Source organism: Notothenia rossii (assembly GCF_949606895.1).
Source record: "Notothenia rossii genome assembly, chromosome: 9".
NCBI lineage: Eukaryota > Metazoa > Chordata > Actinopteri > Perciformes > Nototheniidae > Notothenia > Notothenia rossii.
The window spans coordinates 23,225,958-23,240,795 of NC_136907.1; the positions used below are offsets into that span (position 1 = coordinate 23,225,958).

A 14,838-nucleotide genomic window follows, 5' to 3' on the forward strand; every position below is an offset into this window, starting at 1 on the left:
AAGTAATGAAACTCTCTGACACTTCACAGTTCTTTCTAGTTGATGTCTCTGTTTCTAAATGTCTGTTTTGTTGTGTTGTTGCTTTGTAGGCAGCATCAACCCAAGGAATAACTCATTTAGTGACCCGGCCAATAACCTGGGCCTAGAGGACATCATCCGCAAAGCCTTGATGGGCAACCTGGAGGAGAGGCCAGAGGAGCATCAGGGGGGTCAGTCTGCCGCCAACAACAACACACCCAGCGCGGGCAGCGAAGTCCGCCAGGAGGCCAACCCGTCTCCCAGTATGGGTAAGCACCAAATACATTCCCAGAATTAAACATTTTCACAACAGCGAGGGACCCCAAATTGTCGACAACTTGTCGCACTTGCTATGAAATGTTGTTTTGAAACGAGGATAATTCTATTTGTCTTTAATAGGGGTGCTATGGTCTGATTTCACATAGAATCTCCCAATAAATCATGTTATATAGCCCATTTATAAATGTTCAATATTATCTGAGAATAATTTGTGCTTTCAATCTCTTTTGTCTACATGAGAATGTGTCTACACTGACCTCATGAAGGCTAAATGACAATAACATAAGGCCACATTGACAAAATAGATCTTAGTTTTCAGGGCACTCACTTAAGGAAGTAGTATTTTCAGAGTGTTCAAATTTATTGTGAATATATATGAGCGATTCTGAGTCATATCAACAGGGGGTAGTGCTAAGAAACCATTGTTTGTCGATAATAGGATAGACGGATAAACTTCAATACCAATCAGACTTTATTATGAACATTTTTAGATGGGGACATTTTAGTTAAGAAGGAATTTTATGTTGATGATATATAAATGTTTTTGAATCTGCAGGGAAGCAGAAGCAGAGCAAAGCCAACAGCCGGAAAACCAAGTCCCCTAACCTGGGTCAGGCCTACGCCGGAGGGGAGCGTCCCTCCTCAGTGTCCTCCGTCCACTCCGAGGGAGATTATCACCGGCAAGCCCAAGCTCAACCCCAGTGGAGCTGGGACGACCGACCCTCATCCACAGGTGAGCTGTCCTGCCTATATCATCTACAGAAACTGTCTCCTGGTCAAATAAAGACAGAAACATTTAACAATAACGTTCTCTTCTGCTTATCTATCTCCAGGATCAATGCAGTTCCCATACAACCCGCTGACCATGCGCATACTGAGCAGCACGCCACCCACCTCCATAGCGTCCCCCGCCATTCAGAGCCAGCAACAGCAACAGCAGCAGCAGCAGCAACAACATCAGCAACAACATCAACAACATCAACAACAACAACAACAACAGCAGCAGCAGCAACAGCAGCTGCAGCCGCCTCCTGCTGGAGCTCCGGTGGCCCAGCAGCGGGTGTGGCAGTCTCTGCTGTCAGAGCAATACGAGACCCTATCTGACAGCGACGACTGAGCCCCGCTCGCTACAAGCCCCGACAACCAGAAGAGAGCCCTCCCTGCACTAAGGCTTGTCTTTTCGCCCCCCCCCCCTCTCCCCTTTCCCAGAACTATCCTATCCTCGCTGACTGGTGAGAGTGACAAGTGGATGGGGTGGTGTCCTTTTTATTTTTGGTGCTATGGCGCCCCCAGGCTGTTAGCAAAGAGTTGAAGCAGCAGCTAGTGACAGGCACGGCTCTCCAGAACGAGACTGGATTTGTTCTGGAAGCACTCACCCAGCCTGATGGAGACATGAAACCCTGGCCGAGTGGACGACGTGAGCTGTAGTAAAGATGAAGAACTTATTATGTAAAAAGAAACAACATAAGAGACTATTTCAGATTTTTGGGGATTTCTGTAAAGATATACGTTGTCTTTAAGAATCATTGTATGTAAATAGAGTAACCTTTTGCAGTGTTTTTCTTAACTTGATTATTTCTTATTTTAATGTCGCTTTTAAATTGATCCACTTTAAACGGGAAGAGGAAGGGTGTAATCTTTGGTATCACAGTTGGTCTCTCCCAGTCCGCCCCACATGACCTGACACCCACGCTAATATTTTTACCATAGCAACGCTGAGAGAGACCTTTTGGTTTGTATTTGCCCACGAATGGAGTGCTACCCCCCACCCCTGCGCGCCATCCACCAAGCTCCACCAGAGCCTGAACATCGTGGACACGGATGAACAATTAAAACAGCAATTTTTTTTTTATCTTCACCACATAGTGGAGATGATGCGTGGATTGTAACTATCAGATGGTAGCGGAAACTTCTCACCCCGTTCTAGACAGAGACATTTCTTCAAAACAAGTTGAGAACACTGGTGTCATAGCAGAAAGGTGAAAAGTCTGATATAAGCTTAATTTAGCCGGATAAGATATGACTACTCCTGGACTGCGTCTGAGTAATTAAAGTGAGCCAATGCTTTTTTTTCAATAGAGCTGACCGTGGTGTTTAGCTGTCTCTCTCTGCAGTTTCCAACCTGTCCAGAATTATCTGCTCAAATGTTGTCATGGTAAAAAAAATAGTAAGTCAGGTTTTGCCATGCCTTGTGACTTGAGAAAGAAGGCAGCTTTAACTAATTTTCTCAGAGATATATGTTGGTGTTTGATGTTTGTATTTGTTTCTGTAGTCCCTCTTTTTTTTTTTTTTATACTGTCCTGACAAAAATCTGAACTCTGTAAATTGTCTTTCCATTACACAAAGACAAAACTAACCAAACATAAAGAATGGTCTGCACCATTGTTGCACTTTTTTGCTTTGTAGCTTTTGACAAGAAAAAAAAGCATACTACCTGCTGTGTAACTTATTCAACCTCCAGCATAAGAGTATACTAAGATGTGCTTTAACCTTTTCCCACCACTCACAGAAATCTGGATGTTGAAACTTCCTGTGTTTTCTTGTAGCTGGTACATGATTTTGTAGTGTTGACACATCACAGTTACAGTTTTAAGTGTTTGGTACCGTTAAATGTTTGCCGTCATGGTGGCTCAAAACCGTGACCACTTAATCTCTGCTTTCGTTGTGTCAGTCGAGGCATAAAGCTTTGAATTATTATAGGTCAATTTCATAAATGGCAGTAACTTTCCGTTGCAGATGGTGAAAAATTACCATGTTTTGTCTTTCAGCTTTGCTCAATTAACAAATCCATTATGCTCTAAACTTTCCTTTCTTTCCTTTTATTTTGATCTTGAATCATTTGTCATAGCACATGTTCAGAATTTTTTTTTCAACATCTTCGTCATCCATCCTGTTAAGGAGGGGATGTTATGTGTTTACAAAGGCAATGACAAAAAAGTTTACAAACTTGAATCTTAAAGAAATCCGACATGAAGCCGCATCTTTTCAGCTCTCTAACAAACTCGCAGTGGTGACTCTTTTTTTTGTTTGTCTTTTTGAAATTGAGACTTGAAAACCCGTGTATCCTATGATGTTGAAATGCAATGTTTGTATCGCACAATGTCTCTTAGTAGGCTATTACAAGAGTTCAGACCAATCAAATAAAGTGGATCAGTTCTCCACCACTGAAAAATGTGAGGTGTGCCATCTATTAAATTAACCAATACCATTTTAGTTTTTTAGATTATGGCCTGATCAATCACAACAGTCATTGACTGACATGTACCACAACTCTTCAGGATCCTTTTGATGTGAAATATAAAACGAAAACATTTTTACCACAGTCTTTAGCAATTTCAAGTTGCGGTTCATAACAAATAAATGTTATAGAAAACAATTAATCGCATTCGAGCACCTTCAAATGCAGAAAAATACCGTTATTACTGCAGTAAAGTGGATGAGATAATGCACAACTATAGGCCGATCTCACAGAAGATATGTAGGTGCTTTCCATTTAGGTGAGCCAGCTCCTGGAATCTGGTATAGAGCAGTCATCACAGCAGACATTATGATTCATAATGACAGTAAAAGCAATAGTAGTAATGAACTTGATTGTGGTTCTATTCCATTCAAGTATTGCAGTGTGTTAGTGACATGCACCAGGACCCACGAAACAGATGTGGAATGGAGAAGTAAGATAAGATCTTTAATTTGTCATTGTACAAGTACAACGAAATTACAATATGAACTCAAGGTGCCAATGCGCAATAAGACAATATAAAAACAACAAGACAGTATACAAACAAGAAATGGGACTTAAATAGACACAATAGGGAATATGTACATGTAAACAAGAAATCTGTGTTCTCAATAACACTTACATTTTGCTATTATTTAAAGATATTGCTATATTTAAAAATCTTTGCTATATTTAAAAATATATAGCCTGATATTAACATGGCAATAGTCTGGCGGTGCATTGGAAATATTGTCCTGAATTTGCATGAAAGTATGTCCGGGATTTGCTCTTCCTTCACATACACATGCCCCTAAAGAGACTATTTTAAGGATTAAAGCAGGCTATTTTCCCAATACTTGTATTGGCTACTCTTAAAATCAAAAGTAAATGTGCCTATGTAGTAGCAGGAACTTTAAAATGACCTCTACTTCGTCCTTTTTGAAACGTTGAAAGGCCTAAAAGCTCAAGGGTCTCCGAAGAAATACAACGCTTGAGGTATGTTGGCTTTTATTTTGGAGGGAAATCAGACATTCGAACCGGATGTCGTTATATTTTGGTCGCAGTTTATTGGCTACCGGAATTGGTGACTTCCTGAAACGAAACGGTCTGAAAAGTGCACATCCATAATGAAGATGCGTTCGTTCTTACCTGCAGTTGCTGAACAGCTTTTCCGAGATATTCAAAAAGCATACCAGGAAACTTCCCAAAGTAAGACGAGGCTGGTAAAGAGAGATAGACCAAACAATTATTCCCGGGGGCAGTTTTAGTGGAAACGTAGCTGTAGCACTACTAGCTTTAATATAGCAGAACGTGACAAACTCGCTTGACTATTTAAGCAAACTTAATGTTAACTTACCCTTGGTTAGTACGCCCTAGTTAACTTTACAGTAAGTCAAAAACAGCTGTCGTTGTGTGCTTTACAGTAGCGTTCATGCAGCATTTCTTACATTTTAACTGTTGTTGTATGATGTAGTTTAATATTTGGCCTGTGGGAGGCGCTGCTGGTACACACTTCTGTCACTGTACACTAGTTTAGGCTTACACACCTGAGGAATAAACAGGGCTTTTCTCACAGCAAACACTAACAGGAAAGTACAGGTGTGTTCCTCTGTAATGACTTCCAAATGTATGTGTTCACTTCAAAGGTTCGAACCATAGGGTTCAAACCTATTTAATAACAGACATGGGCTTGTTAGAAATCTCTGTTGGTTCTACTAATATTAACAAAGTTCCTGTTTTGTTTATGTCTCCCAATAAGTCATGACCTGAAAAAGAAGCAGCTAAGTGGAATTTAACCATCATATATTCTATAAGTTATAACTAGAGGTCTTTCTTGCATGTTGGCTTATTGGGACGCATAATAAATAAATGATGCCATAATTTATGCCCTTATTTTCTGTAAAAAAAAGAAGAAGCTTATTATCATAAACAACATGACACTGTCTGAATCAACACATGACAAACATTTTCGTTTCATCACATTCCTAAATTGTCACGCAACATTACAATTTCTTAACACAAGTTGCATACAGTTGCCCCCGAAGTGTTTTTGTCGCCACACAACATAAAATATGGGAAGGTTATGACAAAACAAACCCACGACAAGGTTTTGTGTATATTGTCCATAAAGGATTATGTTGAGTCGTAAAACACAACTGCTATGCCTCATTGGGCTTTTGTTACCATTATTCAGTGGGTTTGGTCCATTTATTAGACAAACAAACTGAACCACTGAAACGTTGGCTTTATGAAGAGTTGGTTTATCTGTATACTGAAGTCAGGCCCAGGGACTCAACAGTAATGCAGGTTTGAAAAGTTAAGCTGCAGCCGTTTTACAAGACTCAAGACCATTTCAGCAGTCGTTTTCACCCGGATTTTTTGAAAAAGTCAGTAGACTCCAACCCATAACTGTCTGGCCTCTAGATTGTTGTATCACGAGTCATAAACACATATACTAACGAGTAGCATTACCACAATGTAAAAATATGATGTAGTCTTAAGGTTCTGTTCTGTGTTATGTATTTTAATATCAAATATTTACCTTACACTGTAGGAAGATTGTGAATTTATGAATGTCTTCAAAACTGATTCCACCTACTAGATAAATAAGTATAATTGAAGTTGTATCACTCTTCAATCTGTCAATTTCTTTTAGTAATCATGATCACACATTTTAAAATATGTTTTCATTTTTCTTTCTTTTGCAGTACCTGATGACCTGCTTATTGCGTAAGTATCAATTTCATCATTCCCATTATTATCAATTAACTTCCATCACAGATATGAACCACACAGCCTACAATCACTAACATTGTTTTGCAGGTTTTTTTCCTCATTTCTCACGGTAGTCATCTTTCCTCATCAGAGTAATGATCTAAGTTAAGTACAGAAGCCACACTGCGGAGGATGAGAGGCCTTTTTTTTACTGTCTGGGTTTGTGATGTAACACTGAGACACAATGTCATGATGCTGCTTTGTGTCTTTAAAGAGAAATGTTCCTGGCTTTCATAGTTGTTCACTTAGTGAGAGAGAAGGTTGCTCACTGTCTGGGTCAACACGGCCACATCCTGTATGTCGGGAAGCTTTGGCTCTTCATCATTCACTGGCAGACATAATCCTATTTTTATATTTGTTTCCTGGTTTGTCTCATATCTGCCTCATGAGAAAGATATGAAGAAAAAAAAAACAATATGTGTTTCATTCATTTCAGAAAGAGGGTGAAAATAGGTGCTGGGAAGAATGAATAATTATAAAATAGATTTAAAAAATGTACAAAAAAAGCTTCAGTTTGGTTTCAAGCTAAATAAAAAAATTTCTTCCATCTCTAGCATGGACTTTAAAGAAACTGTTATAGTGTTTGTCTTCTACGATAAATGAGCAAGTGCTTCGCCTTAGATTCACATTGTGAGAAGATTCAACAGTGATACAGGGTAGAAGTGATTGTTGAAGAGGCAGGTTCTGGTTCTTCTACTAACTGTGCCTGAAGTTCACAGCCGGGGTCTGCTAAAACATGCTTATTTAATTAGGAGCTCTACCGCAGGCCCTCACACTCACACACGATGCAATGTTCACAAAAACAATTTCAAACTTCTACTCAGCAGTTTCTGTATTTATGCCATGTCAAATATCTGTCTGTGTTTCTTCCTCGTTCTTTCAGGCTGAAGTTTGTTTTCGGGCCGTGTGCGCTGCAGGCTCTGGACCTTGTTGACCAGCACTCAGTCACCTCTCTGTCATCTCCCAGTGGACGCAAAGCTTTCCAGGTCCGTCATGCTTCTGTCAAATCTGGAGCTTTTCAAACTGTACTTGCAGTTTATATACTTCACATCAAATGGTTTGCATCCTTACACTAAATCATCACCATAATATATTAGTCGTTCCAACCTTAGTTACAAATGCAATGTGAGCAGGATTATATGAATCCCTTTGAATGAAACCAATGGAATGATCAGGATTGAATGCCCTATCTGTAAAGACAATGTGAACTCTGTCAAACCCACTTGAGCAGCTGATCTTTTAGTTTGAACCTTTTTATTCATGGTTTCATAAAAAATAAAAAAACAAGTCCCATCAGTCAGTTATCTTCATTCAATTAATGTTTTCAACCTGTGGCACATCCATTAGTCCCTGTATGCCTCACACAAACACACACGACACTACTGTGTGCTAATTGAAGCTAATTTAACATGTGACACTTTATAATGGTATAATAGAAGCACTCAGGGGTGGATATTAATAGTGAAAAAAAGGTTTTGCGGTCTTGTATTGCCAGATATATCATGATATGACATCGAGAACATTTAGATTTCCCTCCCTGATAGTAAATCCCTAGGGTGCGATTTTTGACCTGAGTCACCCTCTCCTCAAAGAGGCAGCCCACTGAGGTTGTGGTCATTTGGACCCACATTTCCTGTAAACTCCTTCAGGCCCTTGCAAAAACAGATTTATAAAAGGAACTGTACAACAGCTCAATGCAACTAAAAAAAGACATGTTCTGTTCTTTTGGGACAGACAATTGTGGGCGTTTTTACTGTTTTATTTAGTCTAATTTCCTTAAGGCCTGTCTGACAATAGTGGTCAAGCAGCATATACTGGAAAGGCAATTGTCCATTATTATTCTGTTCTGGAAAATAGTTTTCCCCTCCAAACTTATGTCGTATGGTTGTGGCTCTGGTTTCTCTGAGAACAAATCCAGAACAAGTTGGTTTCTGAAGCGTTTTATAATTTTTTGGTACTCAACCAACAAGCAACTTTCACATTAGAAATATTTAATACTGTATAGATACATGTGTCAGATTTTCCAAATATGATTGGCGCTTTGTGATGTTTAGATTGTGAACAGTTAGGTCTGTGATTTGCTGTGTATAAACTGAGGTTTTAATTAATTGATTGAAAGTGAACTTGCTGCAACACTTCACTTTCAACATGACTCACAGATACAGACACTGACCGCCATTCACACACAGCTGTAGGTATATTTTGTTGTCGACCAACTGTTCTTAGCTAATTAAGGTTTGTTTGCTTTGGTATTTCAACGCATTAAAAAAACGATATATATATATATAATATATGTTGTCACCTTTTTCAACTTGGAGGATTTTGCTAAGCTGTTTTTTCTTGTTTAGCTCTTTATGCTAAGATGAACTTGCTGCTAGCTATGGCTTCATATTCACTTTACAGACACAATTCAAATGTATCTTATTATCTAAATATAGTGATTAAGGGGCATCTTCTAAAAAGTCAAATAATTGTAACACGTAACAGAACCTCTCTTTAAATAATCCACTTTATTACAATCATTTGTTGTTTTGAAGTGCAAACTTTAAACGCTTAAGTCTTACACGACCAAGCATTGTTGACTTTAATTAGAGAGTAAATAGTCAGGTTGCATTTTTGAAGTACTCAGAATTCCAACTGAAACATTCCTGATGCTTTGCCATCGTCATGTAGGTACAGGCTTTTGTTTTGGGAATGCCAGCGTCACCTCATGACTTCATTGGGAAGTTTTACAACATCAACAGCATGCTAATATATCACATAACGTTCTCCTTTCTCTTTGTTATAAATCTTGCTGGTTTATTTTGTGTGGCATTAGCAGTAGTGAGTGTTGCTCCTGTGATTATAGCAGGTCTGTTTATTGTTTGAAACGTTAGTGATGCATTAAGTGAGACTATGGTTTACATAGTGTCTGTTTGAATACTGTCTCTAAGCCATGACAATAATATTTAGCTTTCCCCTCTCTGACTCAGATTAATCTTGAAAGTGGGTGCTCCAGAAAGCAGCTGATGGAAAACAACCAAGCTCTTCCCACCTAAATATCTGGAACCAGAACATGGCTGGCATGGCATGAAATGTAACTTAAGATAATCACAGACTTTTAAAAAATGGAAGATCGTTGAAGATGCACCTCTGATGATCAGGCTGCATGTTTCCCCTGAAGTTGAATAATATTTGGTGAGCATCGTGTGAAAGGAGAATGTTTTTAATCCTCTCCAACAGAATGAAAGCAGTGACGTCAGTTCCTGAAGCAGTTGCTCATTTAAAAAATAGAGCCTGACAGTCATTAGTCATACACTTGTCAGGAGTCCTTACAAATAGTCTGTGTGACGTGTGCAGGATGAGAGAGCAGATTTCTCTCATCAGATCATAAAAGGTCATCTTTATGGGGTCCTAATATGCTCATATTAGGTTCATATTTGTGTTTTGTGCTTCTACTGTGACATGTCTCCATGCTTTAATGTTCGAAAAGCTCTTTATTTTTCTCATACTGCCTGTGATGAAGCATCTCTTTTCACCCTTTGTCTGAAACCTTAGCTTAGCAATCTCTGTTGTGATTGGTCAACCGCTAAAAGATGTCCCGCCCCTGATAAGTACACTGCGTTGAAGTGCTATCCAATTTACATGCAAAAAAACCTACATAACACACTACAGGAAAGGGAAAACTCCCAAAACATATTAGGGCCCCTTAAATTAGTGTTCTTAGATGGTTTCCAGAAATTAAACCCATGTGTGGAATAAACTATATTCATAGACAATATTGAGTACACTGGAAGTGTTGCGACTTGTGTGCCAATTTGGCAATGTGAGAGACATCTTGTAACATTGGATAAATCAAAAATATATGTTGTCCAGGCTCCTACTTCTTCAAAAGAAAATAATATTTAAAGAAAGAATGGCATTTAACCAATGGGATATTTTAACCATATCTCATTCTTAACATTCATTGACCTTTCACGTGTTATGGTTTGCTTTTAGTAAACAGAAGTAGTGAGTAATGTATGCCCAACAATATTAAGACTCCAGCTGTATGGACACAAACATTGTGTGTTTTGTTTTATACACAACTAAATATTGAGGTTGCTGTTGAGGACAGTATGGTATTGATTAAGTTGTTGATTGTAATTTTTTGACTATTTTCATCATTGATTTATAAAAGATCAGAGTTAAAAAATGTATATATATTTGCAAACATCTTGATCACATTTTATAAATTAGCTATTTTCAATAGAGTTGTACGTTAAATATCTCTAGGTTTTAGAAAAGCACTATTGGGTGAGCCTGTTTTTTTTGACATGATAAAAATATATTCTATTAAGATATTCACAAATGTTCCCGATCATAGAAATTCAACTAATGTTCCCATCCTTATATATGAATGAAGAGAACTTTTCAGCACCCTATATTTTGTTTGAAATCGTTGATAAGTCCCTGTTCCTGATCTTTTTTCTCTGTGGCAAACAGCAGAAATAACTTGATTAGGTGATGAGAGGGGAAGTAAGGATGCAGTACTAATGCAAATGCCTGGTTTTAAGATGTGGCAGTCCTTCAATACACTTTCTCCAGGGGCATCACGTTTCCAAACCACAGTCCTGTGACAGGAACGCAAAACAAAGTTTATGTGGAAGGCTTTTTAACACTGGAGGTAGTTCATCAGCACTCCCATGAGAGACAGGCAATTCTTGAAGCACTTACTGTATTAGTCATCCCAGTCTTTATACAGTGTGCTGGAGAACAGATGCAGTGGTTGTGAGTCTTAATGGCTTCCCAGAGCTTTACACTTCCCTGAAGCCTTCTTAGTGGTGTGGAGCCAGGGGACAGAGCGCAGGACTTTGGACCGCCCTCTGTCTGCTGCCAACTCTCCCAAAAAGTATTCCTATGTGAGCCAGCATTTCAGAGCTTTGCCCAGGCTTTAACTGTTCCTTCCGCAGCGACTGTCTGAATGGCTGATCTGGATGTATAGTGTCGTTTTGAGGGAGACCTGGATACCTGCCAGGCAGTGAAAGCCTTCAGTTTGCGGTGTGAGCTGCAGCAGAGCCACATAATCTATGATGACTGCTTACAACAAAAAGGCCCAGAATGTGAGCTGGTTTTCAATTAACCTGGCTCTTTGGAGCAGTAGAGGTCCTTGGCTCGGTCTCCACAGTCGTACTACTTCCATCCTGCAGTGCATGGAGCTTTATTCATCCGCACTGAGGTGCTTTAAGCCCATGTATTTGTCTCTCTTTATGTCTTATTTATAATTAAGTGTCACGTTGAAGACGTTTTTTGCTTTCGTAGGTCACAGGGAAAGGTGATTTATCCGAGCTCTGGAGACTAATGGAGCCAGCTTTGTCATCTTGGGAGGCATTAGTTATTGTGCAGTGTCAAGCTAATCCACAGACTTAATGTCCTCATGTGTCATGTGCATCAGGGCGAGACTTAGATCACTGTCTATGGCTGGGAGTGAACTACGTACGGCTTGTTTAAAAATGCATCGTTTCTATCTTGTTTCCTCAACATACCTAATGTGAAATGATGTTGATGGTGGAAGCAACCTCAACCGGCTTTCTGTCACTTTTATGAAACATTAAAAACGAGAGTCCACTCGAAATGATCAGGTTAAAAATCTGGTTTTCTGCATTAATATCTTAAAAAATTTTAATACACATACTTATTGTTGTTATATGTTGTCATAGAATGTGCACTTCTTTATGTTTGTACTAATATTTATTTTTGAAATATTTTTATTTTATACTTAAAAGGAGCAAGTGTTATGAAATCTAAATTACCCTCAGGGAGTAACGTATGAAGTATGTTTTACCATAACTGTAGTTGGGATATTTCAGGGATTTTGGACTCTAAAATCCCTTTTTAACAGAACTGGAAATTGAAGAATAAGGATTTAAAATCATGTCTTTAGCATGTGCTGTGACCCTCTAACGGTAACACACTCTTTGAGATATTCCATCCGAATCAGTTTGTGTGACGTGATAGCTTACAGCTGTGGTGTAGAAGACATACTTATATCCCAGTAAAATACCATGACTTCTTACATAATGTGTGAACAGTTTGATTTCACACACAAGCCACGCAGCTGCAGGGCTCGTCTGCAGATGACATCATCTTTCTCATCTCTCTGCAGAAGACTTCATAGAGATCTTGAAATTATCAGAAATTACAACAAAACATTTCTATCACTTTGACATTTGGTATTACGCCGATACATTTAGTTAATTTAAAAATGTGAGGTGAGTAAAAAGGCAAAAACAACAAAACAAAACAACTGGGTTTGATCCAGCAGTCATGGTTAAGGTTGTGGAGAGAGATAGAGGAGAAATGGCTGACTCCTTTCATGTCTCGACTAGCTGAGAGACATTTGGTATCCAGGAATGATCTTGTTTTTCTTCATGCCTTTACTGTCTCCACTGCTCCTCTCACACACGCACGGCCAATAAAAACAGCATTGTGATCCTAATCGGTGAACATCCTCCATCATAAATAAACCACCCACGTTTGTCTCTGTCAATGATCTTTCAAATAAGGCCAATACATATATATATATATATATATAATTCTCTCTATATGGCGCTGGCTCACCCGATCCAGGAATGATCTTGTTTTTCTGCATGCCTTTACTGTCTCCACTGCTCCTCACACACACGCACGGCCAATAAAAACAGCATTGTGATCCTAATCGGTGAACATCCTCCATCATAAATAAACCACCCACGTTTGTCTCTGTCAATGATCTTTCAAATAAGGCCTATATATATATATATGTATTGGCCTTATTTGAAAGATGTGATCAGCAGCTGATCTGATCTCTCTCGTGTCCGGTTATACTTCACTCGCCTTTATGTCCATATCGATCAGATCCAGCTCTCCTGATCGGCCTTTATAAAGAGCAACGATCAAACTATTAAGAGTGAATATCGGCTGATAATGACCGGCGGGGCTCCCCCCGTTGACAGTTCACTGTCTAGCACTGGCTTCGTAGTGCACTGATCGATTAGGCTAAGCTAACCTGTAGCTGCTCCCTCCACACTCTCAACAACTTCATACAGACATAAATAAAGCAGCTGTATTCACCATACAGAAAACACACATTTAAAACGGTTTTGCATGACGTATTTGTGTACTGTTTGGTGACTCTAGTTTACCATAATTCACTTTTGGATCACAGTTCCTACACGGACCTCGTTTAGCGTAACACCGGAGATATAGGTTGCCAAGCTAGAGCTAGCAACGCACTCTAACTTGACTCTCTTCACTGAGTACATGTTTGATACTACTATGGTTTGATGGAAAATAAAGAGTGGAAATACCTTTTAAATACTGCGCCTCCGACTCCTTCTTACCGGCACTACACTGGTGTCCCTGAGTTTTTCGAGATAGTTTCCGAAAAAAAATTGAACATGGCTGAACGAGATGTTTTCGTTAAGCTGCCGGAGTTTTGGGAGCATGCCGCGGAGGCATGGTTTGCACACGTGGAGGCTCACTTCGCTTGCAAGCATCTCCACGACGAAGATCTGAGATATTACCAGGTGGTGGCTTCGCTGGGAGTTTCTACTTCAGCCAGCTTAGTGGGTTTCATCGCAGCACCCCCACGCCTCGGCAAATACGAGGCTATCAAGGCTCTTCTCCTGAAGACATTTGGTTTATCGACGAGAGAAAGAGCCCGCCAAATTATGGACATTCAGGGCCTCGGGGATGGCAAGCCATCTCAGTTAATGGAGAAGATGCTAAGCCTGCTACGAGGGGAAGATACCCAGATTTTGTTCATGGAGATGTTTCTTCAACACTTACCTCCCCGGGTCCAGACAGCGTTGGCCAACACATCCATCACGGAGCCCCGCGCGCTGGCCGGAGAAGCGGACCGTTTCTTCCTGGCTACACGACAGTCTGGTGCGGAGGCGTTGGCTGTGGCGCACAGCGGCCCTTCTGCGGGAAAGAAAGCATGGCGGAGGCCGGACACAGCGACGCCGAGTCGGCGAGGGGATACCGGTGAGTGCTTCTACCATGCACGTTTCGGGACGATGGCAAAGAGGTGCATCGCTCCATGCAGCTACAAGCCTCCGGGAAATGGAGGTGACGACGCTCAGTAGTGGCTCTGAGCGTCGGCGGCACGGGCAGGCTCCTTTTCGTCAAAGACAGTGTTTCAGGGAGCCTGTTTCTGTGCGACACGGGCACGCAGCGGAGTGTGGTTCCCGCGTCGAGAGAAGACATCACTCGAGGCGGGCACGGCCCACGGCTAAAGGTGGACCCATTCGCACGTACGGATTACGGCTTATGTGTTTGTGCATCGGTGGACAGCGTTTCAGCTGGGAGTTTGTAACAGCGGACATTTCTTTTCCTCTTCTTGGGTCGGACTTTTTGTGTGCTCATGGGCTGTTTGTGGACATTAAAAATAAACGTTTAGTGGATGCCTTAACGTTTTCTTCTCTAGTGTGCACACTCGGCAGCGCAGCGTACGACGGGCTGTCGGGCGAGGACATTTTTCTCAGACTTTTGGCCGAGTTTCCTGATCTGTCGCTGCCCACTTTCTCCGCGCTCACCACCAAACATGG

General features: G+C 40.4%; 2 protein-coding genes across 11 annotated transcripts in view; both read left to right on the plus strand.

The window, feature by feature from the left end:
• Positions 1-3,471, plus strand: part of ncor1 (nuclear receptor corepressor 1) — a 69,722-nt gene extending 66,251 nt beyond the window's left edge. For 6 of the 7 annotated variants that reach the window (XM_079651573.1, XM_079651575.1, XM_079651576.1 and 3 more), the window contains 3 exons: positions 90-287; positions 854-1,030; positions 1,131-3,471. In XM_079651573.1, the coding sequence (XP_079507699.1) occupies positions 90-287; positions 854-1,030; positions 1,131-1,414 (659 nt within the window). In that variant the 3' untranslated portion in view covers positions 1,415-3,471. The remainder of the gene's footprint in view (positions 1-89; positions 288-853; positions 1,031-1,130) is intronic. The other variant, XM_079651579.1, reaches the window with a different exon arrangement.
• A 1,069-nt stretch (positions 3,472-4,540) lies between these two features.
• zswim7 (zinc finger, SWIM-type containing 7) overlaps positions 4,541-14,838 on the plus strand; it is a 60,944-nt gene continuing 50,646 nt past the window's right edge. For 2 of the 4 annotated variants that reach the window (XM_079651608.1, XM_079651609.1), the window contains exons 1-3: positions 4,541-4,723; positions 6,223-6,244; positions 7,173-7,275. In XM_079651608.1, the coding sequence (XP_079507734.1) occupies positions 4,642-4,723; positions 6,223-6,244; positions 7,173-7,275 (207 nt within the window). In that variant the 5' untranslated portion in view covers positions 4,541-4,641. The remainder of the gene's footprint in view (positions 4,724-6,222; positions 6,245-7,172; positions 7,276-14,838) is intronic. The other 2 variants (XM_079651607.1, XM_079651606.1) reach the window with 2 other exon arrangements.